Source organism: Nerophis lumbriciformis, linkage group LG20 (assembly GCF_033978685.3).
Source record: "Nerophis lumbriciformis linkage group LG20, RoL_Nlum_v2.1, whole genome shotgun sequence".
Taxonomy (NCBI): Eukaryota; Metazoa; Chordata; class Actinopteri; order Syngnathiformes; family Syngnathidae; genus Nerophis; species Nerophis lumbriciformis.
The window spans coordinates 14,712,747-14,735,575 of record NC_084567.2 but is presented as its reverse complement, the minus strand read 5'-3'; the positions used below and the strand labels follow the sequence as shown (position 1 = coordinate 14,735,575).

General features: G+C 41.2%; 1 protein-coding gene across 2 annotated transcripts in view; it reads right to left on the bottom strand.

Moving 5' to 3' along the window:
- Positions 1–5,700: 5,700 nt before the first annotated feature.
- LOC133619469 (TNF receptor-associated factor 2-like) overlaps positions 5,701–22,829 on the bottom strand; it is a 57,975-nt gene continuing 40,846 nt past the window's right edge. Inside the window, exons 8-11 of one of the 2 annotated variants that reach the window (XM_061980509.1) lie at positions 22,536–22,713; positions 22,331–22,479; positions 17,482–17,700; positions 5,701–10,090 (exon numbers count right to left, since the gene is read on the bottom strand). In XM_061980509.1, the coding sequence (XP_061836493.1) occupies positions 17,482–17,700; positions 22,331–22,479; positions 22,536–22,713 (546 nt within the window). In that variant the 3' untranslated portion in view covers positions 5,701–10,090. Of the gene's footprint in view, positions 10,091–13,105; positions 17,701–22,330; positions 22,480–22,535; positions 22,714–22,829 lie in introns of those variants that run through there. The other variant, XM_061980510.2, reaches the window with a different exon arrangement.

Here is a 22,829-nt window from a genome sequence, read left to right as displayed (position 1 = left end):
CTTAACACGATAAGTAGTGAATAATTCCGCTGGTAATCAGTGTTAAAAATAACGTTCAAATTATAAAACATTCTCATGCATTTTAATCCATCCATCCGTTTTCTATTGCACCTGTTCAAGAAGTCGAATGAATGGTAAGAAGTACTTTATTTATTATTGGTTAGCTTTAGAATAACAATTTTATTAAAAATAATAAGAGACTTATTATACTCTAAAAATGTTGGTCTTACTTAAAAATGCACGCATTTAGTTGTATTCAGTGTTAAAAAATATTATATGGCCCTCACGGAAATACATTTTGAAATATTTGGCTTTCATGGCTCTCTCAGCCAAAAAGGTTCCCGACCCCTGGCTTAACCTATTGTTACTATAACAAGCTACAAGGTTAATGTAGGTTGCTTCTCTTTCTTCCCCTCCATTTTTCTGCATTCTTTCGTATCTCAAGTTATCATTACGTTTATGTATTGTTGCATTTGAACAACTGTATTGTTGATAATAGAGGTAAAGTATTGGTATTGTTCATTATCAATAGCGCTATTTCTATTGGTATTTGTATTGCTCCATTTGTAGTGTAATAATGCTCATTGTCATATCTGTATTTTTTTTATTTTCGCTAACTGCTTCTTTGCTATCACTTTTACCATCATATTTGTACATGTCATATTTGCTGATGTTGCTCTATTGTTGTTGTTGTTGTGTTTGCTGTTGTTGTTTTTGTCTCTCTGTCTAATCCCCCTCTTGTCCCCACAATTTCGACCTCTCGTGTCTTCTTTTTTTTCTCTTTCTATCCCCTCGAAGTTATGAGACAGAAAATCGCCCAGAAAATCCAAATATGGGCACAGGGATCGCAAGAGACTGGAAGCAGGTGGAGTAAAACAGGACATTACCAATACTGCGTGTTTTTAATGGATGCTTGCAAACAAAAACTCCTGAACCTACTCAATTTAAATGAAGGAGCCACGTTGCAAATGACAACATCTCACTTTAATAGTTGAAATCAAACATTACATTCGTGTTTCATGGTCGATAACGGAAACATGAAGACGTCATCGGATGAATAGTTAAAGGGGCTGTTTGCAACTTGCTCAAAGTTGTTAAAACAAAACATATTAAATAACATCTCCAGCTTATGTTCCCATTAGTGCTTTGACAAAACACTCTGAAAATATTTTATAAATGTCTACATTTTTCGTTATTATTAATGATATTCAATGAAAATTGCTGTCTCGTACACACGGGGAATAAAGTAGTGACAGTAATAAACAACAGTCCCAACTAACAATATGCATTCATATTGTTAGAAAATATACATTCAATGGTAGCTAACTTTAGTAGCTCAACTTAATGTGAGTGTGTTACGTACATCCCTATACGAGAATAGTATCCCTGGCCCCTTCCTGCTCAGTCACTGATAAGAATGCAATGGCAAGTTTCCCCACACACCGACATTGTGATTGTTAAATGTGGTTTTGCACTAAAAATATATATAATTTATTTCACATGGATTTGCATACTTGCCAACCCTCCCGAATTTCAGTGCCTCTCCCGAAAATCTCCCGGGACAATCATTCTCCCAAATTTCTCCCGATTTCCAGCCGGACTTAAGGCACGCCCCCTCCAGGTCCGTGCGGACCTGAGTGAGGACAGCCTCTCGTCACGTCCGCTCTTTATCTCATACTTCAGAACCGACTCCCACACTTGCCGTCAGAGTGCGCAATACAACGTAAACCGTTGGCCAACCAAAAAGTAACTTTTTGTTTGGCCAACGGTTTACGTTATATTGCGCACCCTGACGGCAAGTGTTGGCGTCGGTTCTGAAGTATGAAGCAAAGAGACGTAACTGCGTCAACTCGCCTGGTTATTGACTCCAACCCAGAATATTACACTGCCCATACCTATATGCTACTTCAAAGGCTGTGCTACTGGCTGCAAAGCATTGCACTTTCAAATACAACAATGAGTAGAGAGGAGTGTTATGTGTGTATATGTGTAAATAAATGAACACTGAATTTCAAGTATTTATTTATATATATATATATATATATATATATATATATATATAGGGGCTTCACGGTGGCAGAGGGGTTAGTGCATCTGCCTCACAATACGAAGGTCCTGAGTAGTCTTGGGTTCAATCCCGGGCTCGGGATCTTTCTGTGTGGAGTTTGCATGTCCTCCCCGTGACTGCGTGGGTTCCCTCCGGGTACTCCGGCTTCCTCCCACCTCCAAAGACATGCACCTGGGGATAAGTTGATTGGCAACACTAAATTGGCCCTAGTGTGTGGATGTGAGTGTGAATGTTGTCTGTTTATCTGTGTTGGCCCTGCGATGAGGTGGCGACTTGTCCAGGGTGTACCCCGCCTCCCGCCCGATTGTAGCTGAGATAGGCTCCAGCGCCCCCCGCGACCCCAAAGGGAATAAGCGGTAGAAAATGGATGGATGGATATATATATATATATAAGAAATACTTGAATTTAAGTGAATTCTAGCTATGAATATACTCCTCCCCCTTAACCCCACCCCCCAAATCTCCCGAATTTGGAGGTCTCAAGGTTGGCAAGTATACGTGAATTTGTTTAAGTACACAACATGCATCAAATAAAATTTAAGTTTGATTATAAAAGTATAAAAAGTGTGGAAAATGCCTAATGGTGGGAAGGTGTGGGGGGCTCAAAAGAAAATGTTGCTTTGGGGCCCAATTTAAGCAGTCTGCACAGGCATGGTTTAGGTCAGGGGTGTCCAAAGTGTGGCGCAGGGGCCTTTTTTTTTTTAAATATATCTTTAGCATTTTAATATTAGTATGCTAATATGGGCTCACCACCCATAGTAGGGGTCATAGAGGTCGGGTGCGATGTGAGCTGGGCGGAAGCCGAGGGCAGGGCACTTGGCGGTCCGATCCTCGGCTACAGAAGCTAGCTCTTGGGACGTGGAACGTCACCTCGCTGGGGGGGAAGGAGCCTGAGCTAGTGCGCGAGGTGGAGAAGTTCCGGCTAGATATAGTCGGACTCACTTCGACGCACAGCAAGGGCTCTGGAACCAGTTCTCTCGAGAGGGGCTGGACTCTCTTCCACTCTGGCGTTGCCGGCAGTGAGAGGCGACGGGCTGGGGTGGCAATTCTTGTTTCCCCCCGGCTCAGAGCCTGCATGTTGGAGTTCAACCCGGTGGACGAGAGGGTAGCTTCCCTCCGCCTTCGGGTGGGGGTACGGGTCCTGACTGTGGTTTGCGCTTACGCGCCAAGCCGCTGCTCAGAGTACCCACCCTTTTTGGATTCACTCGAGGGAGTACTTGAGAGTGCTCCCCCGGGTGATTCCCTCGTTCTACTGGGGGACTTCAATGCACATGTTGGCAGCGACAGTGAAACCTGGAGAGGCGTGATTGGGAAGAATGGCTGCCCGGATCTGAACCCGAGCGGTGTTATGTTATTGGACTTTTGTGCCCGTCACAGATTGTCCATAACGAACACCATGTTCAAACATAAGGGTGTCCATATGTGCACTTGGCACCAGGACACCCTAGGCCGCAGTTCCATGATCGACTTTGTAGTTGTGTCATCGGATTTGCGGCCTCATGTTTTGGACACTCGGGTGAAGAGAGGGGCGGAGCTTTCTACCGATCACCACCTGGTGGTGAGTTGGCTGCGATGGTGGGGGAGGATGCCGGACAGACCTGGCAGGCCCAAACGCATTGTGAGGGTTTGCTGGGAACGTCTGGCAGAGTCTCCTGTCAGAGAGAGTTTCAATTCCCACCTCCGGAAGAACTTTGAACATGTCACGAGGGAGGTGCTGGACATTGAATCCGAATGGACCATGTTCCGCGCCTCTATTGTCGAGGCGGCTGATTGGAGCTGTGGCCGCAAGGTAGTTGGTGCTTGTCGTGGCGGTAATCCTAGAACCCGTTGGTGGACACCGGCGGTGAGGGATGCCGTCAAGCTGAAGAAGGAGTCCTATCGGGTTCTTTTGGCTCATAGGACTCCTGAGGCAGCGGACAAGTACCGACAGGCCAAGCGGTGTGCGGCTTCAGCGGTCGCAGAGGCAAAAACTCGGACATGGGAGGAGTTCGGTGAGGCCATGGAAAACGACTTCCGGATGGCTTCGAAGCAATTCTGGACCACCATCCGCCGCCTCAGGAAGGGAAAGCAGTGCACTATCAACACCGTGTATGGCGAGGATGGTGTTCTGCTGACCTCGACTGCGGATGTTGTGGATCGGTGGAGGGAATACTTCGAAGACCTCCTCAATCCCACCAACACGTCTTCCTATGAGGAAGCAGTGCCTGGGGAGTCTGTGGTGGGCTCTCCTATTTCTGGGGCTGAGGTTGCTGAGGTAGTTAAAAAGCTCCTCGGTGGCAAGGCCCCGGGGGTAGATGAGATCCGCCCGGAGTTCCTTAAGGCTCTGGATGCTGTGGGGCTGTCTTGGTTGACAAGACTCTGCAGCATCGCGTGGACATCGGGGGCGGTACCACTGGATTGGCAGACCGGGGTGGTGGTTCCTCTCTTTAAGAAGGGGAACCGGAGGGTGTGTTCTAACTATCGTGGGATCACACTCCTCAGCCTTCCCGGTAAGGTCTATTCAGGTGTACTGGAGAGGAGGCTACGCCGGATAGTCGAACCTCGGATTCAGGAGGAACAGTGTGGTTTTCGTCCTGGTCGTGGAACTGTGGACCAGCTCTATACTCTCGGCAGGGTCCTTGAGGGTGCATGGGAGTTTGCCCAACCAGTCTACATGTGTTTTGTGGACTTGGAGAAGGCATTCGACCGTGTCCCTCGGGAAGTCCTGTGGGGAGTGCTCAGAGAGTACGGGGTATCGGACTGTCTGATTGTGGCAGTCCGCTCCCTGTATGATCAGTGCCAGAGCTTGGTCCGCATTGCCGGTAGTAAGTCGGACACGTTTCCAGTGAGGGTTGGACTCCGCCAAGGCTGCCCTTTGTCACCGATTCTGTTCATAACTTTTATGGACAGAATTCCTAGGCGCAGTCATGGCGTTGAGGGGATCTGGTTTGGTGGCTGCAGGATTAGGTCTCTGCTTTTTGCAGATGATGTGGTCCTGATGGCTTCATCTGGCCAGGATCTTCAGCTCTCACTGGATCGGTTCACAGCTGAGTGTGAAGCGACTGGGATGAGAATCAGCACCTCCAAGTCCGAGTCCATGGTTCTCGACCGGAAAAGGGTGGAGTGCCATCTCCGGGTTGGGGAGGAGATCTTGCCCCAAGTGGAGGAGTTCAAGTACCTCGGAGTCTTGTTCACGAGTGAGGGAAGAGTGGATCGTGAGATCGACAGGCGGATCGGTGCGGCGTCTTCAGTAATGCGGACGCTGTATCGATCCGTTGTGGTGAAGAAGGAGCTGAGCCAGAAGGCAAAGCTCTCAATTTACCGGTCGATCTACGTTCCCATCCTCACCTATGGTCATGAGCTTTGGGTTATGACCGAAAGGACAAGATCACGGGTACAAGCGGCCGAAATGAGTTTCCTCCGCCGGGTGGCGGGGCTCTCCCTTAGAGATAGGGTGAGAAGCTCTGCCATCCGGGAGGAGCTCAAAGTAAAGCCGCTGCTCCTCCACATCGAGAGGAGCCAGATGAGGTGGTTCGGGCATCTGGTCAGGATGCCACCCGAACGCCTCCCTAGGGAGGTGTTTAGGGCACGTCCGACCGGTAGGAGGCCGCGGGGAAGACCCAGGACACGTTGGGAAGACTATGTCTCCCGGCTGACCTGGGAACGCCTCGGGGTCCCACAGGAAGAGCTGGACGAAGTGGCTGGGGAGAGGGAAGTCTGGGCTTCCCTGCTTAGGCTGCTGCCCCCGCGACCCGACCTCGGATAAGCGGAAGAAGATGGATGGATGGATGGATGCTAGCTTTTTTTGCAAAATTTGCATCGTCAAATTTTTTGTTACTTCACAAATGATACCATGCTAATGTTAATATGCTATCTTTTTTTGTAGATATACAGCTCATTTTTCCAGGTACACCCCTCAGATACTTGACACGAGTCAGTTTGCATTTTAGCATGTTGACATTATCATGCTAATTTTGCAGGTATACACATCAACATCAAACATGATACCTGTTGGCATGTTATGTTGGGACGCCAACTTGTTTTTAGCTAATTTGCTTGATGTGTGCTAATGTTAGCATCCTAAAATCTAAGTTTTTTTTCCAGTTACACACCTGAGTAATATATTTTGGTACTTGACACCTTACAGTTAGCATTTTAGCATGCTAACGTTAGCATGCTATTTATTTTTTTTAGCTGTCTTACAAGTATACACCTCAGCATCATCTATTTTGGTATTTCACTAATGGTAACTATTGTTAGCATAGTGCTGTTAGCATGCTAGCTTTTTGAGCTAATGTTGCTCATATTTGCCATCTGGTTAGCATGCTAACTGTTAGCATTTCAGTTCTTTAGCATTCACACAAAATTTCTCCCGAAATTTTTAGGAAAAAATCCCTATATTGTACCGGTTTTAGAAGTGAAAACTACTCAAGTGGCCCCCGCATCCTTTAATTTGTCAGTGTGTGGCCCTCAGTGGTAAAAGTTTGGGCAGCGCTGGTGGAGGCGCTCACAGCGGTTAGAGGGTGGGATATCATGCTTACCACACAAAAAAAAAAGCAAGAAAGTTAGCAGTTCCTTCAAGGGTTGCAAACAGACCCTTTCAAAATAAAAGCAGTTAAGTTGTATTTTGACTTTAAAATTCAACAAAAAGTTACAGGCACTTCCGCAAATAGTGGATCATTAGAGTCATGAGTACAAAGTACGACAATTACACGTTTGCTGCTACACATTTTGACACAAAAAACATCCAGAGTACGTCGAAAAAGTGACGCTTTTTAGAACCGACACACGCTGCTTGAACTATTTCGTTAAATTCAGTTCATGTTAAAAAACCACATAAAGATGGAACCCATTCTTAACTTGATATGTGACACATATTTATTCAGACAGCATTCTTTCAAAATAAAAGTGTCAAATAAGCCTTTCTAATCATCTGAGGGGAAGGGGAAGTAAACACTGCCACCTTGTGGACAACTACTGAACTCTGTTGTTTGCTTCATTTGGGTATAAAGATTTTGGAAGGATTCAACACAAAAATCTGTGAAGGCTTTATCAAAAATGGCTTTATTATTATCATTCTCCAGCTTCAAAGGCATTTCTGAAAACGGCCCAAGTCTGGCGAGAGATTCGCTATTTTGGGGTCCCGAGCGCAAAATTTCTAAATTCACTCCTTAGCGCCCCCTTGAAAATGAGATTCAGGAAAATCGCAATCATGACAGAGTGCACGTAAAAATATTTAAAGACAAACAGGAAGTCGGCCATCTTGGTTTCCGTCGGCCGTTTTTAGGTTGAAAACAGGGGTCCCACTTTAACGAGCTCGTCCTAGGGACTTGGACCAAACAAACCGTGGTTTAAATGACGGACACTAGACAGATGGACGATGATGAACCTCAAAGGAGTTTTTTCTACGCCATAAGATGTGGGCGTAGCATGGCGCCAAACTTTGATCTGATGGTTTTTGTCCAATTATCAGCAAAAAACAGGGTTCCTATTATAACGAACTCATCCTAGGGACTTGGACCAAACAAACCGCGGATTTAATGACGGATACTAGAGAGATGGACGATGATGAACCTCAGAGAAATTTCGCCTACGCCATAAGATGTGGGCTTGGCATGGCGCCAAACTTTGATCCAATGGTTTTTGGCCCTTTTTCAGCGAAAAACAGGGGTCCTACTTTAACGAACTCATTCTAGGGACTTGGACCAAACAAACCGCGGTTTTAATGACGAATACTATAGAGATGGATGATGATGAACCTCAAAGGAATTTTACCTACACCATAAGATGTGGCCGTGGCATGGCGCCAAACTTTGATCCGATGGTTTTTGGCCATTTTTCAGCGAAAAACAGGGGTCCTACTTTAACGAACTCGTCCTAGGGACTTGGACCAAACAAACCGTGGTTTTCATGACAGATACTAGACAGATGTACAATGATGAACCTCAAAGGAATTTTACTTACGCCATAAGATGTGGCCGTGGCATGGCGCCAAACTTTGATCCGATGGTTTTTGGCCATTTTTCAGCGAAAAACAGGGGTCCTACTTTAACGAACCCGTCCTACACTCTTAGAAATAAGGGTTCCAAAAGGGTTCTTCTACAAGGGCTGAGGTTCTAACTGGAACCATTTGCTTCTGAAAAACCCTTTCCCGAAGAAAGGGTTTTTCAAGGGTTCTTGGTAACGCTAATGGTTCCAGTAAGAACCATTTTGATCCAGAGAACCCTTTAAAACCCCTTTTCTGAATAATTGGTTTTAAAAGGGTTCTCACTAACACTAAGGGTTCCAGTAAGAACTATTTTGATCCAGAGAACCGTTTTTGGAAGAAAGAGTTCTTCAGGGATTGTTGAAAGCATGGGTAAGATCCTGTGTCACCAGGGACATACTTCCTGATAACATTTGCTAATAATGGTGCAAAATACATTTCCTTGTGACTACTGATACAAATACTTTTCATATACAATTTTTTTGTTTATTTTAAAGCAAACTCTTCTTCCCCAGATCCTGTTGATCAAACTGTAACATAACTGCCCATCTTGGGATTTGAACACCTGCCACCCAGTCTAAAGTCACTGGCAATAGTGACTGAGCTAACCAGCTGGCTGCCTTCAGTCATCAGGTCCACCATACTAGTCTATTACCTTACACATTCTGATCAGACATACAAATAATGGCAGTCCTATAACTGAAATGTTCTGTTACCAATTTATTTCCACAACCATTAATTATAAGAAAGCAAGATCTTCATCAGCAAATCTTGTTGACTCAGGCAAAGATTAGCTGTGACTGGGAGGACCATTTTTGAAATCTGCCTTGACAACTGCTGTCTGGCTAGTGATTCCGTTTGAGAAATAGCTCAGTGATTTAGGAGCTGGTTCTTGGTGCCAAAGAACCTGGGTTCAATCCCTGACAAAGGTGGTGATGACAGCTCATGAAAATGCCAGATGGTCTTTGTGAAGCAAACATATACATTTTAGAGTCATGATAGATTAAACATCAGTTATTAACTTATGGAGCAATTCGAATCAATTAAAAAAATCAAATTACCAATATCTCCATTCTGTCTGGATGCAATATGTGTATTTTCAGATTTTTGTCTTGATAACTGATATATTTACAGCGGTTTCAAATCTGCATGCACAACAGTGAATGGCTTAATCAATTTGTGAAGCCACTGTTGAATTGTCACTTGCCAATTAGCTCAGCATGATAGACCACAGTCTTTGGTTCTATTGTTGTGGATTTTAGCCTCAACTGGTGCAAAAGGAACTTTATAATTTCAACTGTGTTGCCTTCCTGTTCTCCTGTTTGTTGCTCAGAATTGCCTTGATTTGCCAAAAATCGCCCGGACCCGACCCATCGCTGCGCAGCAGTTATAATTGTGTTTATTTAGTTTAGTTAAACTACTCCCTTCTTCAGGAGGAAATGACACACAGCAAAGAACTAGCAAGGTGGTCCCTGCAGCAAGGATATAACCCCTCTTTCTGGGGCATCTAAGTGAGCTATACGACTCACTGGACAAAGGCTTTTGAAAGTTTGTTACAAGTCAGGTGATCTAGGGATACAGTTTGAAGTTGTGAGTTCAAGGCCTGGTTAATGCAGAGTGACCATGTTAATGCATACTGAGGTGATGTGTGGATTAGTGACAGATAATTTAAAAAATATTAAACACTTATTTTACAGACAATTTTACTCATGTATTTGTCTCCTCCTCATACTTTTCCATGATCGGCCTCATCCCATGGTTGCTGTACCCTGCTGACTGGCTTAGTCCAGTTGTGAAGCTGCACATAAGTTCATTGATAGACAACGGTCTTTGATGTCAGAGGCCAAGCCTTAACTGATGCAAAAACCACACTGTAATGCTGACTTTTAGGCTACTACATCAGGGTTTGTTGATGCTGGGAATTGAACCCTGATCTCCCAGGGGAAAGGGCAAGGTTTGGTGTGTTGGGCCAGGGAGCTGGCATGATAGTGGCTGTCATGTGTGAGTTAAGAGCTGGTTGCCCCATGGATTGCACCACATGGTCTGGTCTTCCCTGCCTACAAACCAGGTGTGACATACCAATAGTGATTACTGTGAACAGAACAGAACAAAGAAGAACAGGAGAGAGAACAGAAGAAACTTCCGAGAATCAAGGTGAGCTATATATAATATCTTATTTCAGCATGCTTGACCCTAGCTGAGGACTTTTATGGTAAAAAGTGGACTAAGCATTTGTTTCTTGTTATGTTTTGTTTGTTTGCTTATTTGTTTGTTTTCTTGTAGAAAACAAACAAACAAATTGTATTGTGGTTAAACAATACAATACCTGACAAAGCTCTGCTGAGAGCTGCCATAACAAAATAGGTTACAATATATCTGTACAATTAATCTTAAATCATCCTAAAAAGGTTATCGTAGTTGTTATTTTAATAAAATATTATAGTATAAATTGTCAATGTTAGAAGGAGCTTTAACGTTGTCGGTAGCGGCAATGCGGTCGCCATCTAGCTCGTCTTTGGAGGGAAGGATGGGCTGGTGAGCACCATGGATCTAATACATCCATGTTGAGCACACACTAATGTGCGGGTAGGAGGAGCAGGGAGACTGGGCTTGAGCTTAGTCTCCAACATAGTGGTAGCAGAAAGATAACACAAGACGAAGGTTACAGAGAGGATGATTCTTCCATATTATATAACTTTTTAAAAACATGTACACCTCATCTTAATGGTTACCTCTTACTATATTGCTTGTCATTTTTCTTGAATGCATATAGGCTCAGGAGAGTGAAGAATGTAGAGAGGATGAAAGGAGCATTGAAGCTCATATCAATGAAATGTCTACAGAGATGCTTAAGGTACACCTAGATCTGAACTCTTTAAAGAAGAGAATGAGACGAACCTATGCATACTGAAAGACCTTCAGGGCAACTGCCAAGGCAGAGGAAATCATCGAAAAGTTTCCCACACTGAAGCTTCCTAAAATAGTTGGTATCTTCAAGCATTGAATTGACCATATTTAATTGTATGTGTATTATTTCATTTATGATCATCAAGTATTTTGAGATGACCCTTTGTATCCCTCCTTACAGCTTCTGTGGGAGATGAAGGAGCAATTCCTTGTAGAAGCTGATTGCAGAATGGTCACAGAGCTGGATCGAATGGCAACAAAGATGGTTCAAAGAGCATCTATGTGTGACCTAAAGGACTGCTGCCAGAGGGCAATCAATGCCTGCCTGGATGATTCAGTAAGACGAGGTATCTAGGCCTATATGTGTATCTATAGGAGCCACAATCTGTATTTCTGAAAACAAAAAATATTACAGAATAATTGTATTTCCTCAGGACTCATTAGGGATGCAGCAATTCTACTGCTGCCTTCCATTTTCAGAGAGGACTCATCCTTTCTATACACTCTACTGGAGGTAAATACTGCATTTAAGGTCAAGATTTAGGAATTGGCATTATCCATATTATGGCAACATTGAGTCATTTTGCTGTTTTCACAGCAGGTTTTATTTACTGACATGTATCTGTTTTTATTGCATAGGAGCCAAGCGTGCCTACTCCAGTAATCATGCTCCATAACACACACGAGGGGAACCCTTTGCAGGCACAAAGGATAACCCTATAACTGGATGGTATACAGGTTTTGACTGAGGACAGCAGCATGGACATATCATATGCTATGAGTGCATTAATGTCACTCTATATTGTTTTTGCTGTCCAGTACCCAAAGGAACTGAGAAAAACTCTTATTTTCATTGAAAGATTTGTGTTTGGGATCAAGGACCACAGTGTTGTACCCATTTCAGTGAAGAGACTATACAACGGTGTCGGAAGTGGGTAGTAGTGAGTAGATGTGTTGCAGCATGGGATTTCATGCTTTATGTTCTTGTTAATGGTCAAATTCCTGCTGCTGCCCTTTGTTTGTACATATTGATTAAAAAAATATCCCTTATTTAATACATATTTTGGACCAATACATTTTGTTTGATTTTGGCATAGTGACGTCTCTAGATTTCCATTATTGTTACAATACGTAACAATTTGAGTACTTATTACATAACGCTGAAAAGTATTTCAACATTATTTAAATCAATGTGAAAACTTTGTGGGATTCCCTCACTTTCTCATGATTCTGTTCTACTGTCACAATTAGTACATACAGTATGTACACTGATTCTTTTCATTGGACCATGCATTATTTTATTGTTTGTAGATAGCTTACAATAAGGCGCAGTAAATGCAGTAAGTGCACCTTGGATTGATTGAACTAAAACTATTTTGTGTCTCTTTCTGCCATGTCACCATTGCTGGAGATTTATTTACACAAATTCACCTACTGAGGACAGCATGATGTGTCTGGCCTGTCATGTTGCTGATTCCACTGGACCTATGCTGACTTTTGACCTGTTCTCCCCTGGGACCTACACAGCCTTTCCTGTTTTGTTGGACTATCTTTAAATAAATGTTTTTCTCATTAAAATGTTTTGAATGTTTGTTCAATGTCAACATGATAAATGACCACAATATAATATGAACTAAACTGATCTGTAGAATACAACATGGTTCTTTATCGGTGAAAACCTTTGAAAAGGGATGTTTTTAGAACCCCCTGTGTCAGGTCTAGATGAAACCCTTGAAACATGAAAGAGTTCTTAGTGGAACTCCCTGCATGGGTTCTAGATGAAACCCTTGACAAACGAAATGGTTCTTAGTGGAACTCCCTGTGTGGGTTCTAGATGAAACCCTTGAAACATGAAAGGGTTCTTAGTGGAACTCCCTGCATGGGTTCTAGATTAAACCCTTGACAAACGAAATGGTTCTTAGTGGAACTCCCTGTGTGGGTTCTAGATGAAACCCTTGAAACATGAAAGGGTTCTTAGTGGAACTCCCTGCATGGGTTCTAGATGAAACCCTTGACAAACGAAAGGGTTCTTAGTGGAACTCCCTTTGTGGGTTCTAGATGAAACCCTTGAAATACGAAAGGGTTCTTAGTGGAACTCCCTGCGTGGGTTCTAGATGAAACCCTTGAAATACAAAAGGGTTCTTAGTGGAACTCCCTGTGTGGGTTCTAGATTAAACCCTTGAAACATGAAAGGGTTCTTAGTGGAACTCCCTGCGTGGGTTCTTTGTAGAACCTCTCATGGGGGGTTCTGGGTGGAACCTTACACACACAGTTCTAGGTATAACCCTTCATGTTGGGTTCTAGGTAGAACCCTCCAAAAGGGTTCCAGGTGGAACCTTTATAAAAAGGTTCTACCTGGAGCCAAAAAGGGTTCTCCTATGAGGACGAGCCGAAGAACCTTATATGGTTCTACTTAGCACTTTTATTTCTAAGAGTGTAGGGACATGGACCAAACAAACCGTGGTTTTCATGACAGATACTAGACAGATGTACGATGATGAACCTCAAAGGATTTTTTTCTACGCCATAAGATGTGGGCGTGGCATGGGGCCAAACTTTGATCCGATGGATTTTGGTCATGTTTCAGCGAAAAACAGGGGTCCTACTTTAACGAACTCGTCCTAGGGACCTGGACCAAACAAACCTCGGTTTTAATGACGGATACTAGAGAGATTGACAATGATGAACCTCAAAGGAATTTCGCCTACGCCATAAGATGTGGGCGTGGCATGGCGCCAATCTTGGATCCAATGGTTTTTGGCCATTGTTCAGCGAAAAACAGGGGTCCTACTTTCACGAACTTGTCCTAGGGACTTGGACCAAACAAACCGCGGTTTTATGACGCATACTAGAGAGATGGACGATGATGAACCTCAAAGAAATTTCGCCTACTCCATAAGATGTGGGCGTGGCATTGCGCCAAACTTGGATCCAATGGTTTTTGGCCATTTTTCAGCAAAAAACAGGGGTCCTACTTTAACGAACTTGTCCGAGGGACTTGGACCAAACAAACCTCGGTTTTAATGACGGATACTAGAGAGATTGACGATGATGAAGCTCAAAGGAATTTTGCCTACGCCATAAGATGTGGGCGTGGCATGGCGCCAAACATTGATCCGATGGTTTTTGTCCATTTTCAGCGAAAAACAGGGGTCCTACTTCAACGAACTAGTACTAGGGACTTGGACCAAACAAACCGCGGTTTTAATGACGGATACTAGAGAGATGGACGATGATGAACCTCAAATAAATGTTGCCTACGCCATAAGATGTGGGTGTGGCATGGCGCCAAACTTTGATCCTATGGTTTTTGGCCATTTTTCAGCGAAAAACAGGGGTCCTACTTTAATGAACTCGTCCTAGGGACTTGGACCTAACAAACCGCGGTTTTAATGACAGATACTAAAGAGATGGACGATGATGAAATTTAAAAATATTTCGCCTACACCATAAGATGTGGCCGTGGCATGGCGCCAAACTTTGATCCGATGGTTTTTGGTAATTTTTCAGCGAAAAACAGGGGTCCTACTTTAACGAACTCGTCCTAGGGACTTGGACCAAACAAACCGTGGTTTTAATGACAGATACTAAAGAGATGGACGATGATGAAATTTTAAAACATTTCGCCTACGCCATAAGATGTGGGCGTGGCATGGCGCCAAACTTTGATCCGATGGTTTTTGGTAATTTTTCAGCGAAAAACAGGGGTCGTACTTTAATGAACTCGTCCTAAGAAATGTAACCAGATGAGCTGCAAATAAAATGGCAGACATTGGACAGATGGGCGATGATAAATTGCGAAGGAATTTTGCCCACGCCATAAAATGTGGGCGTGGCATGGCGCCAAATTTGATCCGATGGTTCGCCACAAAACTTCCAACATTCATAACTCGGCTCCACGAACTCAGATCTCGATAAGGTTTGGTTCAAATAACGATGGTGACACCTTCATTATGTCATTATACTTATACGGGCTCGTCTAAAAAAAAAACTATTTAAAAAGACAATCAAGAAGTCGGCCATCTTGGTGTCCGTCTGCCATTTTTAGGCCGAAAACAGGGGTGGTACTTTAACGATCTCATCTTAGGGACTTGGACTACACAAACCGTGGTTAAAAAGACAGATACTAGACGGACTGGCGATGATAAAGTGACCAAACTTTGACTTGATGGTTCGCCACAAAACTCCCAACATTTATAACTCGGCTCCGCAAACTCAGATCTCAATAAGACTTGGATCAAATGATGATGGTGACACCTTAAAGTTCTAGATGGGTCAGTACCCATTCGTGAATGGGCGGGAAGAACAATGCTCCTGGTCATCAACCATCAGACTGTCATTATGTCATTATACTTATACGGGCTAGTCTCAAAAACATGTATTTAAAAATACAATCAGGATGTAGGCCATCTTGGTGTCTGTCTGCCATTTTTAGGCCGAAAACGGGTCGTACTTTACCGAACTCGTTCGAGGGACTTGGACCAAGCAAACCGAAGATACTATACAGATGGGCGATGATGAACCTCAAAGGAAATTTTCCTACGTCATAAGATGTGGGCGTAGCATGGCGCCAATCTTTGATCCAATGGTTCGCCACAAAACTTCCAACATTTGTAACTCGGCTCCACAAACTCCGATCTCAATAAGATTTGGTTTAAACGATAATGATGACGCCTTCATTATGTCATTATATTTATACAGGCTAGTCTCAAAAACCCCTATTTAAAAAGACAATCAGGATGTCGGCCATCTTGGTATCCATTTTTAAGCCGAAAACAGGGGTGGTACTTTAGCGAACTTGTCCTAGGAAATTTAACAAAATGAGCCGCAAATAAAATGACAGATAGTAGACAGATGAGTGATGATGAACCTCAAAGGAATTTTTTCCTACGCCATAACATGTGGGCGTGGCATGGCGCCAAACTTTGATCCGATGGCTCGCCACAAAACGTCCAAACGTTTGTAACTGGGCTCTACGAACTCAGATCTCGATCAGAATTGGTTCAAATAAAGATGATGTCGCCTCGAAGTGCTGGATTGGTCAGTACCCGTTCATACCTGTTCTTGGCTCCTCGCCATCAACCATCAATCTGTCGTGACTTGACTTGCAATGATCAGCTCTACTTTCCAACTGATTTGAGGCTTTAAGGTGGGTAACTGATCATGTCATGATATCGACACCAGTAACGCCCCTGGGCGGTGGAAAATGATAAGTTTTACAATATCACTACAACTCCCTTCCACATGCTCCGATCGTCTGGAATCATTTGAGATTGACGTGTTGCTGTGCGCCGACCCGCTTGAATCCAGAGTTGCACAAGGTGTGAGGGCCCATTCAACTAATAACAACACTTATTATATTTGCATTTTAGCCGTTAAAAAAGTTCAAATTTAGTTAAGAGATTTTACAGTCAAAAAGCTCTTCTTAGATCCCATGTGTTGTTAATAAATATGTCAAAAAATAAAGTAAGATAAACAATTAAGGTGAAATATAAACGTAAACACAAACAAGTACTGCTGAAATAGACCTTGGATCCCAAATGAAGCACACAAACGCTGAGATAGTCAACAAGATTAATACCGTAAATTGCGGACTACAAGCCGCAACTTTTTTCCTACGCTTTGATCCCTGCGACTTAAAATGTATTGATTTTTCTTCGCTGACGGCAGTAATAAAAATAATTGTGTTTAAAAAAAGAAACCGGCAAAAAAAAAACTCGTGTTGTTGTTTGTGCAATGGCGGCATCTTGTGGATGAATTCGCTCACTGCAGGTGCTGCGGTGTCCTTCCGTTTATTGGAAGTGCTTTTTTTCTCTACTCAGATGGATTCTTCATTAATCGATCCAAGCATTGTTGTAGGTTTTACAATATAACTACAACAATTATGACTAAACCGTCCTGTGTGTGAGGTCTGTAGGAGTGTTTTCATGTGTATTTGTACCTGCTATCGTCATTAGCATTGGCTAATATGCTAACATGTTTATGAGTGTCTGTGTTATTATTATTAACACAAAGTGGAATTATTTTTGTATTGTTTCACTTTCACAAATTCCTCCGTAAATTCACCAAAACGTCACCATGGAGTTATTGAGTCTGTTTAGCTGATTGGAGAGCTAGCTTGTGCAGATAGTGGGTCCATGACTTCTGTTTTGTTTGATCAGCCGTTTTACTGCCGTGTTACAGACACCATTTGGAAACAATTAAGGTATGTAAATAAACATTTACAGAATTTCTGTGTAAATAACTAATTTCACAACGCATGCATATGCGACTTGTAGTCTGGTGCGACTAATATATGGATTTTATTTAATTTTTTTCAAATTTAGTGGGTGTGGCTTTAATACCAGTGCGCTCTATAGTCCGGAAAATACGGTATTTATCTGTTGGAATTTGGCAAATTAGCTTGACTGAAAGTGGACTCATACAAACACGCACACACCTTGCAAGTGCTGCACTGGGAATTCATGGAATTCAAGTAAGGTCCAGAAGCAAACACCATGACTGTTGATCAGGTCAATTATGAACAGACGTGGAGTCTAACCTAGAGCCCAGTCAGGTCTACGATGGCCTTGATGAAGATGGTGTCATCGCGGACGTAAGAGTTCTTGGACTCCAGCTTGGAGAGCGGACAGAAGAGCGGGCAGCCGCTGGCGATGTTCATGTCGCTGACCGGCCTCTGGAAGGACGAGGAAGAGATGTCGGGCCGGAAGGCGTCTATGATGTGTTCCCGGTTGTTCTGGTCCAGCAGCATTAAGGTGACCTGGGTACACACGACGTAATCAAATTATGTTACATAACTCCTTATGGAATTCTACATGACTTACCGGTAATCAACTTATGTTACATAACTCCTTATGAAACTCTACATGATTTAATCAACTTATGTTACATAACTCTATGAAACTCATGACTTAATCAACTTATGTTACCTAACTATTTATGGAACTCTACATGACTTAATCAACTTATGTTACATAACTATTTATGGAACTCTACATGACTTAATCAACTTATGTTACATAACTATTTGCGGATCTCTACATGATTTTAAACAACTTATGTTACATAATTCCTTATGGCAGTCTATATGACTTAATAAACGTATGTTACATAACTATTTACGGAACTCTACATGACTTAATCAACTTATGTTACATAACTCCTTATGAAACTCTACATGATTTAATCAACTTATGTTACATAACTCTATGAAACTCATGACTTAATCAACTTATGTTACCTAACTATTTATGGAACTCTACATGACTTAATCAACTTATGTTACATAACTATTTATGGAACTCTACATGACTTAATCAACTTATGTTACATAACTATTTGCGGATCTCTACATAATTTTAAACAACTTATGTTACATAACTCCTTATGGAAGTCTATATGACTTAATAAACTTATGTTACATAACTATTTACGGAACTCTACATGACTTAATCAACTTATGTTACATACCTCTATGGAACTCATGACTTAATCAACTTATGTTACGTAACTATTTATGGAACTCTACATGACTTAATCAACTTATGTTACATAACTATTTATGGAACTCTACACGACTTAATCAACTTATGGTACTTAACTATTTATGGAACTCTACATGACTTAATCAACTTATGTTACATAACTATTTACGGAACTCTACATGATTTTAAACAACTTATGTTACATAACTCCTTATGGAAGTCTATATGACTTAATAAACTTGTTACATAACTATTTACGGAACTCTACATGACTTAATCAACTTATGTTACATAACTATTTATGAAACTCTACATGACTTAATTAACTTATGTTACATAACTCCTTATGAAACTCTACAAGACTTAATCAACTTATGTTACATAACTCTTTATGAAACTCTACATGACTTAATCAACTTGTGTTACATAACTCTTTATGGAACTCTACATGACTTACTCAACTTATGTTACATAACTATTTATGGAACTCTACAAGACTTAATCAACTTATGTTACATAACTCCTTATGGAACTCTACAAGACTTAATCAACGTATGTTACATAACTATTTATGGAACTCTACATGACTTAATAAGCTTATGTTACATAACTATTTATGGAACTCTACATGACTTAATAAACTTATGGTACATAACTATTTATGGAACTCTACATGACTTAATCAACTTACTATTTATGGACCTCTACATGACTTAATCAACTTATGTTACATAACTATTTACGGAACTCTACATGACTTAATCAACTTATGTTACATAACTATTTATGAAACTCTACATGACTTAATTAACTTATGTTACATAACTCCTTATGAAACTCTACAAGACTTAATCAACTTATGTTACATAACTCTTTATGAAACTCTACATGACTTAATCAACTTGTGTTACATAACTCTTTATGGAACTCTACATGACTTACTCAACTTATGTTACATAACTATTTATGGAACTCTACAAGACTTAATCAACTTATGTTACATAACTCCTTATGGAACTCTACAAGACTTAATCAACGTATGTTACATAACTATTTATGGAACTCTACATGACTTAATAAGCTTATGTTACATAACTATTTATGGAACTCTACATGACTTAATAAACTTATGGTACATAACTATTTATGGAACTCTACATGACTTAATCAACTTACTATTTATGGACCTCTACATGACTTAATCAACTTATGTTACATAACTATTTACGGAACTCTACATGATTTTAAACAACTTATGTTACATAACTCCTTATGGAAGTCTATATGACTTAATAAACTTATGTTACATAACTATTTATGGAACTCTACATGACTTAATTAACATATGTTACATAACTATTTATGAAACTCTACATGACTTAATCAACTTATGTTACATAACTATTCATGGAACTCTACATGACTTAATCAACTTATGTTACATAACTTCTTATGGAACTCTACATGACTTAATCAACTTATGTTACATAACTATTTATGGAACTCTACACGACTTAATCAACTTATGTTACATAACTATTTATGGAACTCTACAAGACTGACTTAATACACTTACGTTACATAACTATTTATGGAACTTTTCATGACTTAATCAACTTGTTACATAACTCCTTATGGAACTCTACATGACTTACTCAACTTATGTTACATAACTCCTTATGAAACTCTACATGACTTAATCAACTTATGTTACATAACTATTTATGGGACTCATGACATAATCAACTTATGTTACATAACTATTTATGGGACTCATGACTTAACCAACTTATGTTACATAACTAGAGATGTCCGATAATATCGGCAGGCCGATATTATCGGACATAATAGATAAATGCTTTAAAATGTAATATCGGAAATTATCGGTATCGTTGTTTTTTTTTTTATCGGTATCGGTTATTTATTTATTTATTTTTTTAATGAAATCAACATAAAAAACACAAGATACACTTACAATTAGTACACCAACCCAAAAAACCTCCCTCCCCTCATTCACACAAAAGTGTTGTTTCTTTCTGTTATTAATATTCTGGTTCCTACATTATATATCAATATATATCAATACAGTCTGCGAGGGATACAGTCCGTAAGCACACATGATTGTGCGTGCTGCTGGTCCACTAATAGTACTAACCTTTAACAGTTAATTTTACTCATTTTCATTAATTACTAGTTTCTATGTAACTGTTTTTATATTGTTTTACTTTCTTTTTTATTCAAGAAAGTTTTTTTAATTTATTTATCTTATTTTATATATATATATATTTTTTTTTGAAAAAGGACCTTATCTTCACCATACCTGGTTGTCCAAATTAGGCATAATAATGTGTTAATTCCACAACTGTATATATCGGTATTGGTTGATATCGGTATCGGTTGATATCGGTATCGGTAATTAAGGGTTTGGTCAATATCGGAATATCGGATATCGGCAAAAAGCCTTTATCGGACATCCCTATACATAACTTTATGGAACTCATGACTTAATCAACTTATGTTACATAACTCTTTATGGAACTCTACATGACTTAATCAACTTATGTTACATAACTATTTATGGAGCATAAGTCAAAAAGAAGAAATTTTGGATAAAAGAAGAAAAGTCGCCTGGACAGTATGGTATTTTTTTGCATTTTTCCAAAGAAACCGTAGTCTTTTGCCGCGCTCATCTTTTCCTGTCCACCCTCGCCCATTTTGGGCGTTCTCTATTCGGGTGTACGGAAAGAACAGGTAGGAACGAAAGTGCAAGACTGTATAAATGGAATAAACAACAAAATATAACAAATGTGCTACTTTGAAATAACAATTTGGTCCAATAATATTTACATAATAATTACTGCATAACATAAATTCATGTCCATACTTAAATAAGAATAACAGGGCAAATTAATGTTACACAGACCACATAACCACCTGGCACTAAACCTGCAGAAAATATTTCTCTATGTTTACATGTTCACACATCGCACTATTTTCTTACACTTTATTAAGCATTTCTCACAAATTCCTTATTTTCCGTAGGTCAGGCCTATTCAACTGGCGGCCCGCCAAAGCTTTTAGTTTGGCCCGCCGAACATCACCCAAATAGGCTTGATGACACCCTTGAAAACAGGCTTGCTCATGTATGCAGTACTCCCGCCACCCCGCAGGGGGGCAACAGCATATGTGTCACAATGAAGCAGCAGTGGGTGAGTAGAAGAAAACGGCACGATCGACCCTGAAAAAAATCCAAATAAATCGCGAAAATCTGACTTTTAACAGCGACTTGACAACAAAGCATGAATGTATTGAAACTGCTGACTTTGTGATGTCTTTTGTGTTCGTTCAAAACTGGCGATCAAAACTGGTTAAACACATGTAGCGCTGAATATGACCAGCAGAGGGCGATAAAGCTACACCTTAGCTTTAACTGTGATAAACCACATGTGTGCAATGTTTGCGGTGTGTGTTAACACTAAACTTTCTGTTTTATTAATGTTACATACACAATGGACGTTATAACTTTGTAATGTTTATATTTTCAGTCTCGAAATGAAGGAAGACGTGTAAAGAAATACAACGAAGGAAGGAAAATAGTTCACAAGAAGGAACATTAATCATCAACAAAGCTTCTGTTTCCTCCTGCTGTTAACTATCTGTCTAGCTGCACGCGCTGGAAAGGAGTAACCGATGTGTTTACTTTATAAATAGGTCAATGCGGTCTCAAAGGAAAATAACCTGCGGAGGCATGTTCGGCCCCTGAGACCTTGGGCTCTTGGAACATGATGTGGTTGAACAGCCCTGCCGTAGGTGATACAAATACCAATAATGATCGATATCGATATAAAACGCTGACATGCTGGTACAGTTTTCAGCCCTACATGGATGAAGCGGAGAAGACGCTACCTTCTGATGAAAGGGCCACTTGAGGAGTGCGTCGCTGTGTCCTCTCATCACCACAAAGAACAGGGACAAGTGGCTGCCTCGTCCCGTCCCGTCTCCGTTCAGGTAGATGCGCAAGCACATCTTGTAGCCGTATTTGCTGCTATAAAAGGCTGCAAGCGAGAGGTCATTGTCATGGCGCCATACCCAAGTGTGGGACACAGCATACCTGGGGAGAACATGGCGGGAGCTCGGCCGGCTACGGCGTCCTGCCGCTTCTTGGCGAAGTCGGAGATCTTCCACACGAAGATGCCGTCGTACGTGGCGGCCGACATCTCCTTCATCTTGCCCTCCATCTCCACGATGGACAAGTCCCTCAGACTCACGGTTCTTTCCAGCTGACGGACCTTCAACACAAACATGAAACACTTAGGCCCCGTCTGTGTAAACGATCCATCAAAAATTGGTCAAAAATCGTTAATAGTTTAAATAAGGATTTAATTTATATCTATTTTTTTCAGGC